Raw genomic sequence first — 24,882 nt, 5'->3', positions numbered from 1 at the left:
CTTTCGGATTCATTGGAAATCAAAATTGGATCACTTTGGTGAGAAAAAAATAAGTAGTTATTTTTGAAAAGGGAAAGTCCCCAAAACGGGATAGCTTATCTATTCTTCGCATTATTTCTTATTGTGTACAAGGTACATTCCAAAGTTAGACGTCATTTAAAAGAATACACAGTTTCATTTACTTAAAATACTTTTGTCACATTTGTTCAATAATATTTATGGGAAAAATACTGGTTTGACGTAGTCTTACACGATCCCGTTTTAACCTACCAAGGGTGGGTTAAAAGGGATAGGGATTTGTATGTTATTAGGTTTTTCCTAATTTTACCTTGAATTTAGTTTTTAGGCTAAAATAGGCTACGTTTTTATAGGAACAAACTTTTAATTGTAAATTTGAAAAATTACACAAAACTGAAATCGCATAAAAATGTGTCGTCTTCTTCTTCCGCTTTTGGAACATGCATTTCGAGTATTGTATCCTGCCTTCTCCAGATTTCGCTTCAAGATACAGAGCGTTGCAGAAAATACATGCTTCATCTTTTTCAGCTTCATCTTCTGCAGACAACGACATCCAACCTTGGCTATCTGATGATTTTTTTTTTTTTAGGTTTTCTTATGTTAGGTTCATTTTTTTCGATTTTTGCAAATGATGATTGTGATTTTTTTTTTCAGTGTTCAGAGTAACATTTTTTAACTTTATGTACCTGTTTTGCATCTCCACTTGGTTTTCTTTTACACCTCGTTTGTTTTGTCTTCGGAACATTCAAGAGACTTTGGCAGCCCTTTTTTTCAGCTTTTGAGTTCTTTTTCTTTTTTTCCCACGCTCTTCTTCCAACTCAAGTTTATATGGGCTTCCTGTTATGTGATTGCTGTGTTCCGTCTTCTCCTATTGTGTTTATTTTGATTTCTTGGTCCAATCACTCGTGGTGGAGGTAGAATTTCTTTGGGTGACATAGAAAGTTGCAGTGAAGGACGATAGTATAGGCCAAGTCCTTTGTTTCCTGTTGAAGTGAACGATTGGATAAGTCCTGCGATTGTGCGAGTGTTATCGGTGCTCCCATCACTAGATGATTCATTCAATACTGTCTCTAGTGGTTGTGAGGACTGCAAACTCTGATGCTATAACTGAACTTGAAGATCCTTCGGATCCGGCCTCATTTTGTTGCAGATTTAAAGCTTGTTGGAACGTCATGTTCTGACTATCCGGCAACGGTTGATCTGTTGGAAGAGAAGGGGCGAAGAGATATTCACAGGAAAGACATCTGGGTTATATGAAAAAATGCCTGTTTTCCTGAACCCATTCACATCAGTTTGGACAAGAGCTGATCGTTGAAATGCTGCGTTGATTTTCTGGGGTTTATCTTTGTAAAAGCCGCCTCTCTAAAACAGATTTTTTTAAAAAACTCAACATTTTTGAATTTAAAACTTAAATTTTCGGTCATAACATTTTTCTGACTTAGTTTTAACCTATAACTAAATTTTGTACATAATTCAGGCCAATTATTTGTGCCTCAAAAGTAAAGTAAATTATTTTGTTTCGAAAATATAATTATTTAAAACTGAAATAAATCGTTGTAATTGACTATACATATTTTATTTTATCACTTATTTCAATTAAACTAAGTTAAACACATTGCCAAAACATTAATGGAAATGGTCGGATAAAACGGGACACATCAAAATTGTATCCCGTTTTGGGCACCCCAAAAGTGTCCCGTTTTGCCCGACCGTGATGCTTTTGACTTTATAAATGGCTGACCCCAGAACCATCACACACTAGCAACAGTTAAATACATGAAATTGTTGTTAAAAGAGCTATGAAAAAAACACAGTACTTACCGGAATTGTTCCGAAGGGCGGAGACGCACAAAGACGGTTGTTCTGCAGTCGAAAAAAGTACAAACTTAGTAAAAATCTCACTTGAAAACTTTTAAAAAATATTTCTTTGCGAAACACGTGGCTATAGCGTTAAAAGATCAACTGAGAATGCTGTCAAGGCGATCGGGTATTAGTTTAGCCTGTCTCCCGCGAGATAGCACACACCAGTCAGGCTTCGAAGCTCAATATCCCGTTTTGCCCGCCTATCCCACTTTGGGGAACTCTCCCCTATCTGCTGGATGTGACTTACGAAAATCTCAATAATGAAACTCAAAAAACCTTATAAATCATGTAAATAGATTGCACGGTTTTTCAGTTTTGTGTAACAACAAATTTTTCAGCGCACAAGTAAAAGTTTCTTTTTTTTTTTAAATTTTATTTTGAAAAAGGATAGAGTACATAAATTATTGGATGGAAAAGACGTAAACTCTTTAAGTGAAAAATGATACAAGTATCTATTCACTAAATCTGTAAAAAATAGGGTAGAGCGGGACCCGTTTACGCGGATTTTTTTCAATGAATTTTCTAATTTTTATGGTTTAACTTAGGACATTTTAGACATTGCGATTTTATGAAGCAGTTAATGGAGTGAAAATTGGTATGTTCAGTTGTTGCTCAGCTTGTGTTTTTAACCGTTAAAAAACTTATTTTTGAGTCCAAGTCGGTTGCGTAAATCTGCCCCGGACACGGGGCAAGTGTACGCATATTTATTTTAACACTTAACGTGGTTATGTTAATGTTTTGAGCATAATGTCTTAACCATCGCTAAAATAAAGTAAATATATTACAGACTGAATAGTGTATAAAGTTGAAGCTCGAGGGGCATGGCATGAAGACAGCACTATATGGATGCTTCACTAGCCAAATCGACTAACTCCATAAAACCAAAATTCGAGAAAAGTTATGAAGAAGATAGTGTTATCCATAGGAGTGAACGGGCCCTCATGTTACATTTTCTGTCATCGCAGGAACAGAAATGTACTGAACCAAAAGTTTAATATAAATTCACTTTCTAAGCATTGATTAAGCACTAGTATAGCCGAAACGAGGATTTTTTTAAAAGGTGGAGTTAATCTATTTGGCAACTGAGGCATCCATATGATTGTAAGCCATAATATACGAATATATAACTTAAATAAAAATTAAATGGAAAATTTCAAAACTAAATAGCCGGAAAATACTAAAAATTTTTGAGACAATGTGGAGCGAAAAATGTGTCAGGGGCACGTTAAAGTAAGACACAGTAAGAACCATCGTAAGGGTGCTCTAATGTTCAACGCGTAAACTTGCCCGGTCGACAAGTTTGGATTTGTTTTTAACGTTCAAAAAAAATTAATAACATTTCAATTTATACAAATACAATTCTGAAAGAAGAATAAAATTCTGCTAATTTTTATATAGTTGCTTTTTCTTAACTAATTTTTATTTATTTATAATAAGCTTCAAAACGTTCAACACAAAATTTACTCAACTTGGTAAAAAACAGATTACTCTTTCTGCATGCTGGACCGAGGCTCGTGTAATGCTCAAAAACTCGTGAGAATATTTGCTAGGGAGTAGCATCAATCTGTTATGACTGTTGGCTCACCAGTTATAATTCGTTTTGAAAAACGGGCACTGCGTAAATATGCCCCGGTCTACCCTACTGAAACTAACACCAAAAAATGAAACAGATTAATTAATTAAAGTCCTTTGGTAATTACTTCTCAAAAATAGAACAATATGCCAAAATTCACCGAGGCAAGATTCCGCCAGCATTTTAACAGTATTAAAACGTATATTTAAAGATTTATTAAGCAAATTGGTAATGAAATTCTAAAATCATTCTTTAAATAATACATACCAAATATTTTTCAAAAAATGACACAACTTAAAAGAAAATTGTGTAAATATAAATGTTAGTAGAAAAAGGAATAAATTTAGAGTACGTCATCTAGTTTCATTTCTGTCAATTACATTGATAATTTTAGTGAACTATTAATTTCGCTAGAGAAAATAGAACATAACGAAGAAGCTAGGTACGTATTGCACTTCATAATAAATTCCTTCTACAACATCGTAAGAATCTGCTTCGTACAAGGAACAAGATAACTAAAAGTTATGAGGATCAGCATAAAAAGATCATAAATGTAATTTTCCTCTGTGTGTCGTTGGCCGCCTAAATTAGAGTTACATTTACACAGGCTCTCGTCGCACACATCAGTACACACTGAAAATAAAGGTCGAACAACTTGCTTCTGAGTTGCGTGTTAGGAAACGCGGAGAAATTTAATGCGGGGCCCTTTATTTGGGGCTGGAGTTATCTCCGAAGCTATAACTAGCTGCGATTCATTGAATTTAACGGGTATTTTATGCGGCTTCTCCAGCCGCTTCTTGCCCTAACTGAATTAACTCTTGTTAACTCCTAGGAAAGCAAATGAGAAGAAAAAAATGGAAAATACTTGATCTTCAAGATAAATTCTGCCTTTCCCTCCAAGGAATTTTCCTCCAGGGTATTCAGGTGATTAGTAACTCAGTAGTTCGACAAGAATTCTACTTTTAAATATCGCTCCGACTATGGCATATATATACTCGTATATAGGAGAGCGTTGGACAAGTTGAGACAAATTTCATGCTTTATTTATTTTTTCAATTTATTTACACATTTTTCTCCGTAAATTGGCAAAACACAGCGATATGCTTTCATTCTTTGCGCATTTAGCTATGCTACATCTAACTTATGAATATTATCCCTTTATTTTATAATGATTTTTTTGAATAAAAGTATCAAGTTTATCAAACTTCGCAACATAGATTTGATACCAATGTGAAACATCTTATAAAATGTAATTAAGGAAATTCAAAAGAACATCATAACCGAAATATTAAAGCTTTCTATTTTGCCGAATGACATTTTACGTGTAAAAAAGAAAAAACATAACTGATAAATGGAAATACAAGGTTGAACAATTAGTTTCCGATTTTTGTCATAATCGGAAAGTACTAATTCATGTCTCCAGTAAATAAATGTATACGTTTTTGAGTCGTTTCTGCATTCAATGTGTGCCCATTTTGTACATGAAATACACTGTATCCAATCGGTTCCTGGTTTTGAATTAGAATAGGGTTTAAAGTAGACAAAACTAGGTGTCATTCTCTTCTTTGGACTCAATTTTGTCCCACATTATTGTTTTTTTTTTTTCATTTATATCTTAACCACATTTTCGTTTTAACCACGTTATTCAACGTTTACTTGCAATTTTTTTTTACACTAATATAATCCTCCGTTTCCTTCTGTGGTGTTTTATTTCCTGTGGTGTTTTATTATTCTGTGGTGTTTCATTATATTTTTTTTTCTTCCCTTCTTCGATGTTTTATCCATGTATCAGTCATTTTCGGATGCATGTTTGCAATAGCCAGTATATCATACGCCAGTAGTTCATCATATTTTGGGAGTTAGTCCACAGCTCATTTTCGAGGGACGTATTATTTATTTTTAAATCTGAAATTTTAAGTTCTCTGAAAACATATTTTAGGCTTAGCATAACAAGTTGTGACAATTGGGTCATTACATTCATTTTTTTTTCTAATACATCCTAAATGGTGTCATACTGTCAATTTTATGAGCAATAGCCGCTTATTTAAAGTCGTCGTTTGTGTTTTGTAATCTTAATATGCTTTAACAAATATCTGAATTAAAATTTTTCCTTGATCCGTCTTCATTTGAAGTTCCGCACCATTTTCCTGTAATAAGAAAAATCAAGTGATATATTTCGATACATTGGGGTGTGTTGATACCATAGATGCAGTAATAACTAGACACACAATGAGAAACCGATTCCATGGGCATCCGAGTCCAAATAGAAAGAGGGCAAGCGTCCTAATAGCGCATGCGAACAAACAACTTTTACCTTTGCTTACGAGAACGCAAACGCTTTTGCACGCTTATTTCAAGATTTGCGCTTTCAGTGGTGGCTTGTGGCTGCCGCTAAGGAGTTCGAATTTATACTAGATCTTTTGTTGATACAATGTATAAATATGTACTAGATCTATTTTTAATACAATGTATCAATGCGCCCATAGCAAATGTAATGACTTGCCCACACTGCACACGTGACGTTTAAGTTAACCTAACTATTAAATTAAGAAGGCTATAAATACGAAGTTATTAATAATTACTCATCCTTTAGTAGATTTTTACAGGATGTGACAATGGACTACCTGGAATTCGTTTTCTTATTCACAAATCCACTCAAAGTCATGTCTTGTAAAGTACTTTTTACTAATAAAAACAAATGTTTGGTCACGACATTCTGGTGAGTGGTTCTATAACTGTAAAAAATATCACGCACTGAATTGAAGTAAACTACAACTTCCTTTCTCAGGGGTTACCTGAGCATGCACCTTTGGTGACTCCATCTTCTGTAGCATCACTATCCTATACTTGTATATATATCTATATAAAACAAACCCTGTGGCACGACAGCATAACAGGGCCAAGGCCTACTGTGCCCAACTCAGTTTTCCTGACAAGGGGCTCTGGGGTGCAAGGCAGTGGACCGTGGTAGCCCGATCGGTAGAGTGTCGGATTCGGGGTCGGAGGGTCCTGAGTTCGAACCTCGATGGTCGAAGATCTACCGTCGTCATTAAAGGGGACTGGGCGACGTTAAATATACTCGTGGTCTCAATGTCCTCCAAGTGAAACGATACCTCTGGGGGTGCTAGCACCAGGAAGCTATTAGCTCCTGGTCTAGTTCTAAATTCTCAATAACTGTTCGATCCGGTGATGGTGCTGCCATCTATCGGTATAAAAAATAATGGAGGCAGGGCACTTAGTATGCAGTCCTCGACATAAATACAGTTGTAGTCAGTTGTGACTAGGAATCGGGTGCAAGGCAGATGTTCCGTTTAGGTGGTCGCTAACGTGGGATGCCAGTGTTTGGTTCCAAAGATAGCTTGGTACTTATTTTATCGACCCACTGAAGGGATGTACGGCTGATTCAATCATGCCCAACCCGGAATAAAACCCGGGCCTGTGGCGTGGGAGCACGAAGTGCTGCAACTGAGCTCTCTCTCTCTCTCTCTCTCTCTCTCTCTATATATATATATATATATATATATATATATATATATATATATATATATATAAAGACACAGGGTCTTTGTTTCTTTGTTTGTACCCGATGGCCGGAAGACCCCATAGCACCTGCAGCCCTGAAACTTGACCTCGTAACGACATACGTCGAAACGTACCTCGTGAGTTTGCTCCTCGAAGTCGAAATTCTAAATTTCGAATTAGTTTTTTCATATAATTAGGCTAAAATTTCACGCTTTTCGCCTATTTAGGGAATACGAAATCCCCCCCACAGCCTAACATTATATGTAGTTGGAAAGGGTTTTCATTTCTCAACAAGAACATGTTTGATACATTTCTCTTAATTAATTAGAACAGGAGATATAAGCGATTCTAGTTCAACCAATTTTCAAGGTTAAACTTGATTTGTGTTTCTGCAGTGACGCCATCTTTGGTATACGGATGAAATGTGTTTCTGTAGTTGCGTACAAAAACCGAACGTGCTCCAGGGACCTGCACGTCAAAGCCCGAATTCTAAATTTCGACTCGAAAATTTTGAATGAATTTTTAAACACATCGTTGAAAATTTCCATCAATTCTTGAGTCGGCCAGCTTGCACAGTACACATGCGCAGAAGACCGGACAAACGAACTCTATTTTTCACTCAGAATATAACTCGAACTGCTTAAAAATCAAATCGACCTTCAGACCGCAGAGAATTTTTACAGACAGGAAAAAAAAATCTATTCCTCAATTCGAGCAATGAATTATCCCGCTTAGAAACATTGCAAAAAAAGGAAGAAGGTGGCGTGATGTAACCCTACGCAATTCGTCAGCAATAAATGCAATTATCATAACAATTTTTGGTAAAACATCTTAAAATACTTACTCACACAATGAAAGACGAAAAGATAAAATATTTCCTTCAAATGAAAGCCGAGACTGAGTTTTAAAAGATGCTTAGACATTTTTGGGAAAAAGGGCCTGCGGCGAAATATAACGCTTTGTGTTAATATAACGCTTTCATCTGCTAGAGCGTCGGCCATCTTGCGCAGTACACATGCACAAAATACCTGAGAAACGAATTCTAGCTTTCACTCAGAATATTACTCAAACGGCTTAAAAAATCAAATCGACTGCTAAACCGCAGTGAATTCTTGTGGAGGTAAAAGCAGATCTAATCTTCAATTCGAGCAATGAATTAAAATGCTTGGAAAAATTGCAAAAAAAGAAGACTGTGGCGTAATTTAATCCTATGCATTAAAATATTCGACCGCAATAAAATGTAGTTCTCCTAGCAGTTTTTGGTAAAAACCTCTCAAACTAATAACTCAAATGGTTAAAGACGGAAATATAAAATGTTTCCTTTTAAATTAGAGCCGATGTTGAGTTTTAATCGATTGTTTGAAAGTTTGAAAAAAGGGCCTGTGGCGAAATTTAACGCTATTCTAAAAGGTTTCGTCTGCTATAAAAAGCTAGTGCCCGCGTTGTTTTTAGTAAAATCTGCAAAATAATTACGCAAACCATGAAATACACTCTATAGCAAGAAAATCGAGGCACCAAGAAGCAATCATCCGATTGCTTTGAAATTTCGTATGCATGAGTGTTTTGATCAGACATGCAAATGATTAAAATTTGGTGCTCAATGAGTGAATTGTTTGATTTCCAGGGCATCGGAACTGCGCATCCCGCAGAAGTATATAAGGAGCAGTTCTTCAACGGTTGTTAAAACTTTCTGTTTGATTGCGATTCAGATTACCTTCATCAACTTAAAAAATGCCTCGCCGCAGGTTTCGTGCTCATTACGAACAACTGTCAGAGATTCGGAGAGGTTGTATCATTGGATTGAAAGAGGCCGGTTGGACAAATCGGACAATCACTTATCATTTGAGTCGAAGCGATGCGGCGATTCGAAGATGCTGTCAAGAATGGGTGGAAAATGGCAGAGCTCAGCGTTAGGATGGTAGCTGTCGACCTAGGGCCACAGCAGTTCGTGAGGCAAGAGTGATTGTCCGATCAACTTTCTCAGCGCCTTCTTCATCTCTATCAACCATCAGACGCTCAACCCAAACATCAGAGTCAATCATGACACTTTACAGATGTTTGAGATAGCGAAACCTACGCTCGCGCCGATCGTAATGCCACCTGCCACTGATGCCTGCACATTGCCGAGCCAGATTACAGCGATGCATGGTTCGATCAGGTTGGAATGATGCCTAGTGGACGTATAGTTTTTAGCGACGAATCCCGCTTCCAACTGAGTACTGACGATGATCGAAGACGTGTTTGGAGACACCCCGGACAGACGGAGGGATTCTGCTTTTAGTTTTGCACGCCACACCGGCCCCCAACAAGGCATTTTGGTCTGGGGTGCCATTTTCTTTGATAGCCGGGCCCCTTTGGTCGTAATTAGAGGTACACTTGCTGCACAGCAGTACGTCGATGACATCCTAAGACCTGTTTTGCTACCGTTTCTTTTGCAGTACCCTAGGCTGGTTTTTCAGCAGGATAATGCCAAACCACATACTTCAGGTGTTGCTATGAAGTGTCAGCAAGATTTTCAAACACTTGCTTGGCCTGCCAGATCGCCAGGTCTCTCTCCCATCGAGCATGTCTCTCATCGAGCATGATGGGAAGGTAATTGCATCTGGCACGGAATGTTGATGACCTCGTTCGACAATTGGAGCGAATTCGGCAGGAAATACCGCAGGACACTGTCCGGGAGCTTTCTCAGTCTATGTCACGCCACGCTTCAGCTTGTATCTAGGCTAGAGCCGGGTCGACACCTTATTGAACTTGTTACTGTAACTCTGACATAAATTATTCAACTGTGCTGAAATTTTAATCATTTACTATTCCGTACATTGTCTTCTAATAAAGCGTTTTTTGTCTCAACCGGACAACTCCTTCTTGGTGCGTCGATTTTTTTTTGTCATAGAGTGTACTAAAAAGGATAAAGGTTTTTTTTCGAATTTGAGGCCCAGATTCAGTTTTCATCGATGATTAGAAACTCAAATCTTTTAACGCCAAAATTATATGTTTTTTAGCATCAAAAGAACTTCCTTGCCCTTCTTCATGCTGGCTGCAGAATGTTTTAGCACGGGCATTGCCGGACCGGTACACCTAGTATATATATATATATATATATATATATATATATATATATATATATATATATATATATATATATATATATATATATATATATATATATGCAATTGATCCTAGAATGCACTAAAAAAAGTTTCTTATAACCCGAATTGTGATTACAGTTTGTAGCATTAACACAAATTTGTGACACTCTAAAGATTAGAAGAAGCACAAATTTGCAAATTACAGCAGACACGTGTACATCCGACAGTCCGACTTTTGTCGGATGTCTTTTCATCCATAAGCTCATTATTTTTTGAAAAAGGCGTTCCCTGTAACGCCGAAACACGTGTCTGCTGTAATTTGCAAATTTGTGCTTCCTCTAACGTTGTTTTGTCTTACTTTACTGTTCAGCAGAAAGGTATTTATTTATCTTACTCTAAAGATGTTTTGTCATATTGTATTCTATTTTACTCAAAAGTACTTCTCTCTCTTTACTCCTTACTTCTTTAAGAAATATGAACTTTTTTTTTCTTATAGTTGAAAAAAAAAATATTTTTTTCATTAATCAAACTTTATTAAAATTATGAAATAATATACCATTTTTAATTTTTTTTTGTAATATGTATGCATCTTGATATTTTCATTTTGTGAAATATTAAAAAGCTTCTGAGAGGAATCTTTCATTTTGTTCTATAAGCCTGGTTTTTATGATTATTTGTTGCATGTTTTCAAGATAATTAATATGCATATGAAATGCAAACATGAAAAGAAGCGCAAGATTTATTCCTTATTCATCAAAGCAACGAGTGTTGAAAGAGGGGAAAAAATGACCAAGAATTCGTGTTACACAAATGATACGCAATTATGCTCCTGTAGTGGCAAAGCAATCACCCCATTTTTTTCTCCGCAACAAGGATTCTCGGATAACAAGCTTAGCTATTGCTTATTTGTGTTTGATCCCACATGACGTCATGCTTTCCTGAACAGCGAGAGTGCGGATCGGTTCAATTGATTGAAGTTACAAGGCTTTAAGCATTGGGTACTATCACCTGTGTGTGTTTCATGGTTGATAACAATGACATAAGTAACAAATGAGAATGTAGTGTCTGTCTCATACACGTTTTTTAATAAATAATTAAAAAAAAAATACTTTACCTCCTATGTAGTTTTCTGAAACTTACAAAAATGTTCCGTAATAAATAAAGGTTAAAAAGAATGAGTTGAGTGCGATAATGTTATGCCTTTACATATACAGTCAAGCGCACTTATTAGAATATCGGTTAAAAGAATATCCCGCTTAATGTAATACATTTTCAATGTACCAAACCATTGATCTCTATGATTTTAATCCCGTTTAATGGAATACCCCCCCCCCCCTGCTAATTAGAATAATTTTCTGTGGAAAATTGGCTATTCCATTGAGCGGGCTCGACTGTATGCAGCTCAAAATACTTTGCTTAATTATGCTTCACATATACTTTTTTCTATTTCTATTTCTATTCAAGAGTCACAACTGACTACAACTGTATTTATGTCGAGGTCTGCATACTAGTGCCTTGCCTCCATTATTTTATATACCGATAGATGGCAGCACCATCACCGGATCGAACAGTTAATGAGAATTTAGAACTAGTCCAAGAGCTAATAGCTACCTGGTACTAGCACCCCCAGAGGTATCGTTTCACTTGGAGGACATTGAGACCACGAGCATATTTAACGTCGCCCAGTCCCCTTTAATGACGACGGTGGGTCTTCGACCAGCGGGGATCGAACCCGAGCCCCTCCGGCCCCGAGTCCAATGCCCTACCGATCAGGCTACCACGGCCCCACATATACTTTTAATACGTTAATTTAACACAAATTAATACATTTTTTTATATTGTACTAAATTCACAACTTACAGTAAAAACATGTTATTGAAATTATTGTTTCGCACAAATTCACGCGCAATATGTCTGTATCAAATGATAGAGAAATTAGAAATAACTAAGTTATTCTCAACATGGCATAAATTCATTAATAAATTAATCGCTGTGTTGAGTAATGCATTTAATATATTTCAAGAGGTCCGAATTTCAGATTTGTAATCAACTCATACCAACCCTACTATTTCCATTGTCATGTGTTTAAGATAAACTTACCCGGATGTCCTAAAAGATTGTCTAGAACTCTGTTGTTTTCTCTATCTGCTAATGTTTATGTCTTTCTCTTTTTTTCCTCTTCTGGTCATACTCTTTGTTTCCCGTCCCCTCTTTTTTTTTCGAATTTATTTTTGTCACCAAGTAAAACAATACTCCAAAATGAATCAGTTCAGAATTTTTAAGTTAAAATAAGTTATGAGTGTGGTAACATCGGTTCATATAGGTACTGAAAATATTTTAGAAACTGAAAGCATATTTTTAAAACAGAATATATGCATATAATGCCAGTTAATAAGTATGGACACTGTGAGAAAAAAAAAATCAACATCTTAAGTTGCTAGAAGTACACTCTTTGTTAAAGCAAATCACATATAACTCTTTATTAATGAAAAATACTAGAAAACACACATAATTTTTCATTTATTGTTCTCATAGTTCCACTACATTGTTATGCAGCAATGTTCTTGTGATTTGTCAAAACAAGAATACCTTACAATTTAGAAAAAATTATTAGTGAAAAATATTATATGTTTGAGATAAGTAGTGTAATTATCCAAATTTCCGGGCGCAATGGAACAGAAGAAAAGTGGCGCTGTAACGACCGATTACGAAAAACAAAAGTAATATGAGGTGTTAAATCACAGAAAGCAACACATTTCATAACTAGAGTTCAATATGTGCACTCATTGTTGCTCGTATCACATATGAAAGGTACTGAAGTTCATCCCGTGTTCCAGACAGTATGAACTGAGGAACAGTTTGTGCTACTTGGGCAATTCCTACCTTTAGATCTTCAATGCTAGCAATGCTACAAAATTTGACACAAATGAACAAAAGAAAAATAATCGTGAACCTATGAAGTATTCTTGTGCAAAAATACCTCATATTAATATTGTAATATATTGCTTTTCCATGACTTTTTAAATGAACTGTCAAGGACTTTCCGGACACCCTGTTTTGTACATAATTATTCACATCCTGATATCGGCTGAAATGAAAGTAGATTCTTTAAAAATCTTAAAAGTTTTATACTTCTAATGAGCAAACGCTTTAGGAGCAAAACTTCTCAGCTTACAAAATTGTAACTAAAGACAGTAATACCATTTGGTGGTTAATGGATACGTAATTTGGAGTACGTACAGTAAGTGATTGAAGTTGACTGTTCATCTCGTTTTAAAGAACTGATGAACGTTGCTTTTGATTGATCACTGATTAAAAAGCGTGATTGAACAAATAAATCTGGATTAGCTCAGTTATAGCTTGCCTAAAAAATGCAGTTTCGCCCTTGTTTTGGTCTCGTAAACCTGAAATAGCTTTAGCAGCGCAAAAAGGCAAAGAATCTCATGAAGATGCAGAACATATTTTCGGACTAATAGCCAATGTATTTACAACTAACGTTTTAATTTATAAGGCTTGTCCTGATGGTATTTAATATCATAAACAATATTACGGTCATCGGAGACAAAATAAATAAAAAAAACATTTGGAAAATAGTTGCGACAAATGACATTACAAAATCTTCGTGGTTAAAAAGAGTCAGTCTTTCAAACTAGAAATTTCTAAAATAAATTCAACCAGCTACAGTAACACTCGCTTATAACGAGCCCCGATTTAACAAAAAACTGGATTTAGCGAGGAAATCGGGAAGATTTGGTTGGTACAATGTTAAGTCGATGGGAGCATAACACTCTTTTAACGAGCAAACACCGCTTGAAGCGAGCAAAGTATTTTTGCTATTCATAAAATATCTATGGATATGACATACAGCTCTGCTGATTCTTTCTTAGAAAAATTCCTTTGACTCTCTGACGTCATCTAAAATTTAGTGATAAATCATAACATCCTGAGAAAAAAATCGAACGGTAATTTTTTAAAATTATTATTTGTGGAGTAGAGAAGTATTTGAACACTTGTTTTCAGGAGACCGAAGGGGGCCAGAGATTATCAAAATGAAGAATGAATACATGTAGAGGCGTAGAGGTAAACAATATGGGTGCCCGGGAAAGTCATTTGTGACAGACCCAAAATTTCTGTGCACGCCCGTGTTGACGCTCATATGCTACCACTTCCTATGTATACTTCTTTTGTAGTTAAAATTCAAACAAATGCAGTTATAAAAAAAATAATTAAAGCGACGACAGTAATGACGAAAGTTAAGAATTTAAAACTGAACCACCTTCAACGTCAAAGACTTTTGATGTGAAGAAAAACTTTTTCGAAGTCAGAGGTGCAAGTGTCGATTTTCTTCGGGTGCACAAAAAAGATACAATCGAACAATACGGCAGTTCAAAGCGAACTAACCAGCAATAATAACAAATAATAATACGGAATACGCAAGTGCATGATTTTTAGAAAATTTTTCTATCTCGTTTTTTTACGATTACTCGGTTTTAACGAACAAATATCGCAGTCCCTTCGCGTTTGTTATAATCGAGTTTGACTGTATTGAATAAGTAAATAGTTTTCGCATCTGAATGGTTATTGTGGAGCATGATTTGGGGAAACAAAATGATGTAATGAAAAGAATATTTAATTTAAAACCTAAATTGAAAATTTATCTTAAAAAACAAAGAAAATCAACGGCATTATACATTTTCAACTGTTAATGGCATTGATGTAATCAACATCATATGGTCATTTCAAGAGGTGAATTGTGATGCCTTAAAGGCATAAAAAACAAATGTGTCAATATAAAAACAATTATTATGTTTATTTAGGCACTATGAGTCAACACTGGTTCTTTAGTGTACTAACGTAAAATAAAATTTTACATTATGTGCCACGTTATTGTTAGTTGCATTGATAACGTTTCTAAGGTTAAACGCACTTAATTGCTTTGGACGTAACATTTGGAAACTTACGAAAGTTTCTTCACAAATATAAAGAAAAAAAAAAGCAACGTTAAAACTTCGTATGCCGGGGAAAAAAGGAAACTGGTTGCTATAAAATCACGTGACCAAGCGAGCCAATTAATGTCACCAAAGTGCGAGATAAGCGGTTTCAGGAAAGGACACTTGAAATCTTCAGACATTGATACTTTAGCTGGCGGAGATAGCTCTTAAAAGAAATTTCTTCGTTTTTATCTTAGAGCAATTACAGGCTTTCGAAGTGACTCTTAAATAAAAGGACTCGCCTAAAGTTTTTAAAGCTCTCCTTTGATCCAAATCCTCTTACTTTCTTGCGCTGCAATTTTATCCTTTTTCGGTTGAAAACAACAAAATAATGACAATTTTGATCTTCCTCTGTCTCTCTCTCAAAATCACCTTAACAAATACACACCCAAAAAATGAAAGTCGATTTTTCAAATCTCACACCCTTTATACGTTGTTTTATGACAAAACAATCAAAAATCATTTTCAAATAATTTTACTAATGCCAACCCATTCCGACGTGCGTATGAAAAAGTTAATTAGAACTGCGTACTAGATTAAATCGAAAAAAAAGAAACTTTTTTTGGAAGTTCGAAATTTTAACTTGATAAAAAGTTGCCGCTATAACTCTGCATGTGCCAAACGAATATTTATCCAATTTAAACAATATATATCTGTCCACAGGAGGTCTTAAATTTATATATTTTTAAAAAAATTGGGGTTTTTATTTATTTTTTTAAAATTACATATGAATTTCAATAAACTTTCCAGTTCAAAAATTATTAGCGAACACATTTTCAAATCATCATTTGCAAAAGAATAATGAAAAAATAACGTACTTAAAGTGAAAAATGTAACTTAAGCTTGAAAAATTCCATATCTTTGACACCTACTATGCGGGAGACTTAAATATTGCTGGAGAGAATAGTGTTCTATTTAACGCTAATTACCTATCTTACTGTTGTTATTTTTCAGCTTGCCAATTTCTAAAAATGTATGCTATTTTTTTAGAGTTGTATAAGAAAAAAAAAACAGTGTTTTTAAGAAAATTATGAATTTTAGGACCCTTGGTAGATATTTAAATATATTTTTTTGATTTTGATATCTATATTTTTGAAGCGTAAGGGGCTATATGGAGCAACGTTTGATCAGCATGAAATTTCGAACTTCCAAAACAAGCTTTTTTTTTCGATTTGGCCACAGGGTTAGTTTATTTTTGTCTCTAAAATTAAAAACGTATAGAAAGATATTATTACTGAATCATTTAATACACTCATGTTTGAGAAAATTGCAACACCAAGAAGGAGTTATGGAAATGAACTGAAATTCACAGGAAATGTATATCAGTATAAGATATGCAAATGATTAGAATTGACAGAGGACTGTCGCAGAGTCCACGCGCATGCGTGGACCGAGTTACGCCCTCTCAACTGCGGCGTAGACTCTGTATATAAAGAGCTGAAAAGGTTTTTTTTTTGGAATCATGTCATGATTATCTGCCGATGGTAGATGTTTCTCTAGTACTCTAGTACTCAGTATGCCTCGTCCAAAACGCGGAGCGTCATACGAACGAGTAACGGAGTGCGAATGGAGCTGCATGATCTGCATGCGTGAGGGAGAACTTACGCATAGAGAAATTAGTGCCCGCGCGTGGCGTAATGCCTCAACTGTGATGCGTATTTGTAAAAGATGGACAGATGACGATAAAATTAGCCGAAGGACTCGTGCCAGCTCACGCAATCATACGACGCCACGAGATTATTGACACCTCACTCGCCTAGCTGTGATGGATCGTAAAGCGTCCCCTCGTACGCTAGAACAACGTTGGAGTATGACTACAAGTATCAAATTTGCTGCACCCACAGTTCGTCCGCGCCTACTGCGCTACCCCACCCCTTGCATGCAAGAATTCCTTTATACAGGATTACCTTTACCCTCAACCATTGTCTCTTCCGACTTCAATGGGCCCACGAACAACCCAATGGCTTGCGAACTAGCAACAGGTCATCTTTTCAGATGAGTCCAGATATAGTCTGTACTATAACGATGGACGTGTACGTGTCAGATGGTACATATGGGAACGTCACCTCCCAGAATGTGTAATCCGACGTCATATCGGCATAACGCCAGGCGTCATGGTCTGGAGCGCTATTGAATATCAAGGGATGTCCCATCTAGTCCGTATTACGGGTAACCTCAATAGCAAGCGCTACTTCAGGGACGCTTAGACGCCGGAGGTACTACCCTTTCTTCAGAGCCTTCCTGTTGCAGTGTTTCAGCAGGACAATGCACGTCCACATGTCGCACGTAACGTTCAAGTGTTCTTCGGTGCACGACAGGGTACCCCACGCATCGGTTACAGTGAGACAAAATTTTAAGTTTCCTTTTCTTACATTATTTCAAAGACTTTAATATGTCCTGAAGTATTTTGCGTCTCAAAAGTTTATATACTCAAGCTGCAATAAAAATCCACCTGAAAAAATTTCTTATACAATCAAAGTTTTTAAAATTCTTGAATTTTGTATTTTTCCTCTTACTCTGCCCCCCCCCTCCCCTACATTCATTTAAAATACGACAAAAATACATCTGTTTCTATGTAAGATATAAAAAACATTAATTTCATCATGCAGAAGCTATTAAAGTATAAAATGTTAAGATTTTGTAATGAAAATTTTTAAAAAAATGGTATAAATTAGGTAATTTTGAAATTCATTGTTAGTTTTCCTAATCTTTACCGTTGACGAATTTCGTAAAACTATTTTATATCTTATTTATTAAATTAAACTTTTTATTGTAAGTTTGTTAAAACCGTTTACAGTTGTCTGGCATTACCTAAAACCGAGAAATATGCCTTTATATTTGGAGAACAAAACTTCCATACGAGTAGCAAAATGTATTAGATCCGTTAAAGTTCAAATCGATGCAATGGCACAATCGATGAATCCCATCAAATGTACACTTTTCTAAGAATTTACTACTTTTAACTTAGGCTATTGGTTTTCACTTTCTCTTTCATTCTCTTCGCTCTTTGTCTGAATCCGTATTGCTATCTTCTTTTATATTATCGTCAAGTTCAAAAAAAAAAAAAGAAAGAAAGAAAGAAAACATGTACTTTCAATTATATTTAAATGTGAAAAGAAAATGTACAATGACTTGTTTTTGGCAAAAAATATGTCTTCGCTTAAAAATACCAGTAAGGACTGGCAGTCTATAAATATTACAGATTTTCAGAATGCATTACCTGCTTAGTAATACTAAGGCTAAACTAATTTATTATAAAATCAATTAAAACCATTTTTTTAAATTAAGTTGTTCTCTAAATGAAATGTTTGCTATCATCATAACTGCTCACATCATTTTATATCATCTACGCATAAGTTGGACATACTATCGTATACGACAGAAATAGATAATATGGATAAATAGAATAAAATAGGTACTCATCGAGTGTAATTGAGAAAAATAGAATGGATGCGTCAAATAAGGCCAGCCACGTATTTCTTTTGTATAGGATTAGCAGTACCCGTACGGCGATGCCCGTGATAAGAAGTTAAAGAAAGTCCATTGAACAAAAAAATGCACGTCCCCGCCCCTCTTCTGATGTTAAATGATCATTTTTCTTCAATTAAGATGCGTGACCACCTTTTCAAAAGACCTATTAAAATCTTTCTGCAATTTAAAAGTTTTCGCCAAAATACGTAAAAAGATTCACAGTCGCTTTAAAACTCAAAATAATGCTTGAACTACCTAGTTCATCGCTTAACGCGCCAAGCAACCGCGCAACCATAACCCTGCCTTTTAGCGAGTGAAGAGGTTTTTCCCCCCGCAATTTAAAGTGTTTCGTCAAATGAACTATGCTATAATAAAAATGTTATAAAGAACAATCACAGTTAAATAATACGAGAAATCACTCACTTAGAAATGTAACTCTTCAACTTTTCGAGCAAAAACAAACGTTGAAGAACTACGGTAAACAAAACCCAATAGAAAAATCCAACAAAAACAAATTATGTACCTGAACATCGAAAAAAAACCGCATTCAAAAATCTGTTTGCTGATTACAATAGCACAGCATGGGCATGGTTCCTCGCAGCTATCGACACTGTCGGCCAGCGCCCTCTCGAAGAGTTAACTTACCCCACCATCTATTAGAAATTCATAGAACTTAATGTACCCCGCCATCTATTAGGAATTCATAGAACTAAAAAGTTAATTAAACATTTAGTTTGCAATCACAAATATTTCGGGCAATCTGATTTTTGAAAAAAAAAAAAAAAAAAACTTATAGCCTTCGTCAATAAATTGACAATTCAACACAAAAATAATTTTTCAATTCGAACCAGTAGTTGCTGAGGTTAGCGCGTTCAAACAAAAGGACGCGTCAGCTTTATATTATTAGCACAGGTTCCTGGTCTTAGTAAGACCAATTTGTCATTTTTTCTTAAACTTCTAGCAAACAAGTTATAACCGAAAATTCTCACATGGATTTTATTTTTTTTTATTTTTGTCAAATGAATAATTGTCTTCAATATTCAAGTAATATTTCATTTCCGTCCAGTTTACATCAACAAAAATTTCAAACTAATTCTATTCGTCTATGACTTTAGCTTCGTTATCATTATTCCTTAATAAACCTCGGATCTTTTAATTTTAATGAAGTTCAACAGCTTTACACTCGTTGATGACTGCTTACAAAGTGCCTACGGACACATACAGGTAATATTTACAACTCAAAAGAAGGAAATAACACTTAGGGCACCGGCGGGAATCGAACACGCGATCTCCAGTTTAGAAGACGAAGCTTCTACCACAGTACCACGGAGGACCATTAAAGCAGTTCTAATTACTGTTTCTGTTGTAGGCCCTATTTTTATTTCGCTGGACTTCAGTTCACAGTTCTTTTAAACACTATTTGTGTCCTAAAAGCACATTTGTTTCAGTCATTTTTAAAATAAATTTTCTTTTTCTTTTAAATTTCCGCCAAAGTTTCAAGTTTTTCAAATACTAGCGAGCAATGAAATTTTAGGTTGTCAACCACAGGCCAAAAGTATCCCTACCGGCTATTTTTAACGCAATCCCCCTAAAGAATACTAATAAGCAAAGCAATGTGATAAAGGGAAAAAAAAGAAAAAGGTTTTTGAGCATTCACAAAATGCTCATTGCATTCACTTAACCGTTGAATGACACCGGTACTTCGATTTTTTTTCTGTATACTAATAATTCAGGCGTCCATGTGCCACGAAATCGAATTATTTATAAATGACCATCTTGAATTTACACAATTCTTTTTCAACGAAAACTGTATCCAGTACGATACAGCCAGCATCCAGCACATATCATTCAGCATTCAGCCCCTGATATTCATTTGAATTTTGACGTCTTGAATTCAAATTATAGTTACGGTAAAAACCATTTGTAGAAACCAGAAACCCAACGATTAGGGTCCTATCTCAATTCGTTAATGCAGGAAACATAATTTAAGGATTCAAGATCTCAAAATTTAAACTAATTTTTTGATTATTTTTTCTTACTTTGGTTGTATTTTTACGCATAAAATGAATAGAAACTTTCGCAAAAGCTTCTACTTAAAATAATTACATTCGAGATATAGAGACAATTTTGCAAACACTAAACTATTTCGGAACCGAATGAAAACTTCGAGATAAAGGAATATTCTTATTTTATCTTTATTTTATTTTGAGTTATCTATTTCTAGTTTATACGCGCGCGTGTGTGTTCATGAACAATATCTGCTATTCGGAGGTTAGGTAAGAGTTTTTGTATATGTATTGAAGTAAGGGTAGGGCTGCTGAAACTTAGAAATATATATGCAGGTGAAAATTTGTTCCTGAAAACACACTTTTTATTGTAAAAATTACGGTAAACGCAAGTTTCAACAGTAAATTTGTCTTTCAAGAGCGAACCTAAATGCAAAAACATATGTATTTAGTATATAGCAAAGTAAACATCTTGAGAACTAATTGTTTTATTTTGATTTTGCTTCTTACAGGAAAATATACAATACATTTCTGAAAGTTGTGTTTAGTGGATGTGGTATGAATTTAGATGTAATATTAAGCTATATTTATTTTTATACGAGTTAAAATTTATTGTAATATACATTGCTCAAGTATAAATTATAAGTTGGATTAATATGTCCATGTGTGCATTTGGTTCATTCAAAGCGAAACCACCCGCACAGATTAAATAAGGCGCGGAAATTTCCCCGCTCCCCAATAGAGGGCGGTGAGAACTCTTCCCTGATTAAAGCCCTCTACGTAAGGTAGTATTGCAGACTATCCTTGCCACGCTGAGTGGTCGGTTAGTCCTTTCGAGCGTATTGACTTCTTGTCTTAACTTTGCCGGACAGTCCGGATCTTTCAAACTTGAAAAGCGTCAAAAGTTTTAGTTCCAAAACTTTTTGCTGTCGCTCTGCGGGAAGTTTTTTGCCTAAAAGACAGCAGAAAGTTCTATACATATGCGTTTTCCTTACTGAGACTGGATTTTTAAACAGCTTAGTATTTGGTGTGAACGGGATAAATTTGAAAAGACGTTTTAAAAAAGCATGCGTTAAAACTTTATGTGGAACATTCTTAATTGCTTTTTTGGCAATATTTTATCGCATAAAATAATTTGATCAGTTCATTTAAACGGCTCACAGATGAAAAAAAGTGAATTTTACTTATCGTTTATGCTGTGGTATGTTTTCTTCCAAATTGATGGTAAGTACTTTTCATTCATTCAGTTTACTTTGATTTTTAATGTGCGTTTGCAGTACTTATTTTGATAAACTGCTGGAGTGTTGAGGTTTAAACATATTTTGAAGATTAGCATGTATGGTTTTTCATTTTATTTTTGACTGATCGCACGCAATAATGATTTCCCTTTTAAGTCTTTCAAACTAACAAGTAAAAACTACAATTTTGATGTTTGGATTTAATTGTTTTCATACTTTTTAAAATGGGAATAAATATGTTTAAAAGTAAACGTAATGCAGCAAATTTCATTTGATTATTTTTATGCCTCAATTCCGTTTTTTCTGAATCATTTAAAACTAAACACTTCAATGTGGATTATTTATTTCCATGCCATAAATGTTATGCCATATTAGTTTTAAGCAAAGTTTGTTGAATATAAGAAACTTTGCAGCAAAACAAACTGAATCAAAACAACTGTTTTATGCACAAACTTTTTTATGCATGTTTATTACATGACGCACGCTTTTAATTATAGTAATACTTGGCTAATCAAGCAACGTTGAATAATAACCTTTCTATGTCTAATATATACTGATATTAAACAAGTGATTGTATAAAAACTAAAACATTTTTACCACTGCTTCCGTTACATTTGAATGCTTAACGTGAATGTGAAACAGAATGAATCTTTTGCATGATGTTTATTTAGTTTTCTTTTTCTTCTTCAGTATCGCATTTACGAAGTTTTATTATTTTTTTATCCAGTACATAGTATATTTCGATTAGAAAATAAGAGTATCAAAATGCGTAGGGTTTTTATCCGTCGTTTTATTTTATATTTGCAATTACTATTATAATCTGCTGGTTTAACTGAATTCCAAAAGATAACCAGACGAGATGGTTGACAAATATGAAATTCATGTCGTTTTGTTGAATTTTATTCTAGTCAATTTCTTACAGTAAATGCATGCAGTAATGTGTACTCCTTGGGGTGTAATTACTGCTTTGTGCAACAGTGGCATTTGCAACTTACCTGCACTGAAAAAGACCCTCAGGAGAACTGAATTCGCTTTAACGCTTTTTTCCAAAAAAAAAAAATAAAAAGGGGCCATAAAGTTAAGAAATAAATGGTATTCTAAACCACTTGTTAATAAGTGTACATCACGAATACGCTGCATAATGTGTTTTTTGATAAAATAACTCCGATAGAAAAACTTTTTTAAGTCCACTACAGAAAAGGTTTTTTTCTAATTACATTTTGTCTTATTCTAACTATTTTACTTACTCAAATAAAAGTAATAGAATAGACGAAGACAATCCTGGAAACGATATTGAAGCGTGAAATAAAATATGATTTATTTACTGAGTAATAAATTGAACCTTTCATTGTATTGTAATTTTACGCGCCATTTAACATAATGTAGCTACTTTTTTTCAATACTATTAAAGCATTCTTCAACTTTATTTTTCAAAACTGTTGGAAAACTTGAACATTAATAACTACTACATCGGGTACAGATGTCGTTTATCATACTTATTCTGGGTTTATCACAAACAATGTACAATTTCAATGTTTTCAGTTATTTCGTCCGAGAAGAAAAAAAAAACGTTTTTTTTTAAATGAAAGTTTTGAGAAAAATAACGCTGGTGCATGAAATTAAAATTTAAAAACAAAATTAACATTTTTTAATTTAAACACTTATGGGGTAAGAGGTCAAAAAGATGAATTTGTGGAAAAAAAACGAAAAAGTAAATTAGTTTCGGACGTACAACGTTTTCTGCATATTAAAAAGGGATAATTTTGATAGTACCAAATGAAAAATTTATAATTCTGGCCGAAAATAGCAGAGAAATTATTTTTAGATTTATAAATACAAATGACTATTATTGTAAAATGTTGATATTACTTTATCATTTTCAAAGTTTTAATAAAATCATTTTTTTAATAAAAAAAGTAATTTGGAAAAAAAAAAAACCCGTTTATTACAAAATATACTCTTAAAGATCATATTTTATACATTTCTGTCTTAAGATTATATTACGAAGAATATCGTAAGAATGGGGGACAAAAAAAAGTTTATTTCTGATCTGGAAACTGTGCTACTTTACCTATTAATAAATCACCATGAAAAAACCTTTTCCACAACAATATTAAGGTTGTAAAAATCTTTTTTTTATTGGGCTAAATTTCTGTATTTAAGAGTTGAGGCAGCGTGAAAAAAATGATTTAAAGATGCCTCAAATCTATAAACAACGAACTGCAATTAGATGATTCGTTCTGGTACTGCTTTTCTCAAAAAGTAAATTTCCTTTTAACACTCAATGGGTATCAATTTAGAATTAATTTATTTCTGATTGATTTTCCGGTATTACTCAATGTATCCAGTAAGTGATTTCATAGTATTTTAATGCTAATTTTAGGTGAACACACCACTTGCCACTTGCAAAAGTGCTGCAAGTTCGATCTTCCGAAACCAGATACAGAAACTCAAAATCTTGCAGAAATTCTACAAATTAAAACGCAATCCAATTTAGTTGTTAGGTCAATAAGTGTTATCCTTAAAAAATTATACATTTTCTAGAAACAATTTAAACTAGAGAAAGTAATTTGTATAAGATTTTTTCCTCAAGGATATTGTTATTATTTTTAATTAACAGCTTAGAAGTATTTGCAATTAACAGATAGGTGTAAAACTGAAAAAACACATTTTATCGTAAAAAAAGTATTTCAGCTTGAAAAAACTCAACTGAACAGCTATGGAGTTGAGGGTGAATCCAGCTTCTGATGTTGTAGGGAGTCACCATATAAATATGATTATGAAATCAAAAATTTTATCGCTGAAAATGTAATATTTGATCATAAATAAGAAACTATAAAGTAACTCTCACAGAGTAATTTCTGAAAATATAAGTGTCGAAAACGGAAATAAATGCTATATTGCCCCCCCCCCCCCCCAATATGTATGAAACTCCAATGAGTCAGAAATTAATAATGGAAATACCTTTGTTTATTACAACACCTTTTTAATTATCAACAGTACTGTTTCTTTATTAACCGGGACTGAATCCGGTATATTTGAAACATTATTAAAATATAATCTGATATCTTATAAATTTAAACGCTTATAAATAATTATATGCATCAATAC

General features: G+C 34.3%; 1 protein-coding gene across 1 annotated transcript in view; it reads left to right on the top strand.

Moving 5' to 3' along the window:
- Positions 1–21,546: 21,546 nt before the first annotated feature.
- Positions 21,547–24,882, top strand: part of LOC129218957 (carbonic anhydrase-related protein 10-like) — a 683,644-nt gene continuing 680,308 nt past the window's right edge. The window contains exon 1 of the mRNA XM_054853277.1: positions 21,547–21,757. Coding sequence (XP_054709252.1) covers positions 21,697–21,757 — 61 coding nt within the window. The 5' untranslated portion in view covers positions 21,547–21,696. The remainder of the gene's footprint in view (positions 21,758–24,882) is intronic.

This window comes from Uloborus diversus, chromosome 3 (genome assembly GCF_026930045.1).
Source record: "Uloborus diversus isolate 005 chromosome 3, Udiv.v.3.1, whole genome shotgun sequence".
NCBI lineage: Eukaryota > Metazoa > Arthropoda > Arachnida > Araneae > Uloboridae > Uloborus > Uloborus diversus.
The sequence above is the reverse complement of the archived record's forward strand: the minus strand, read 5'-3'. Positions and strand labels throughout refer to the sequence as shown.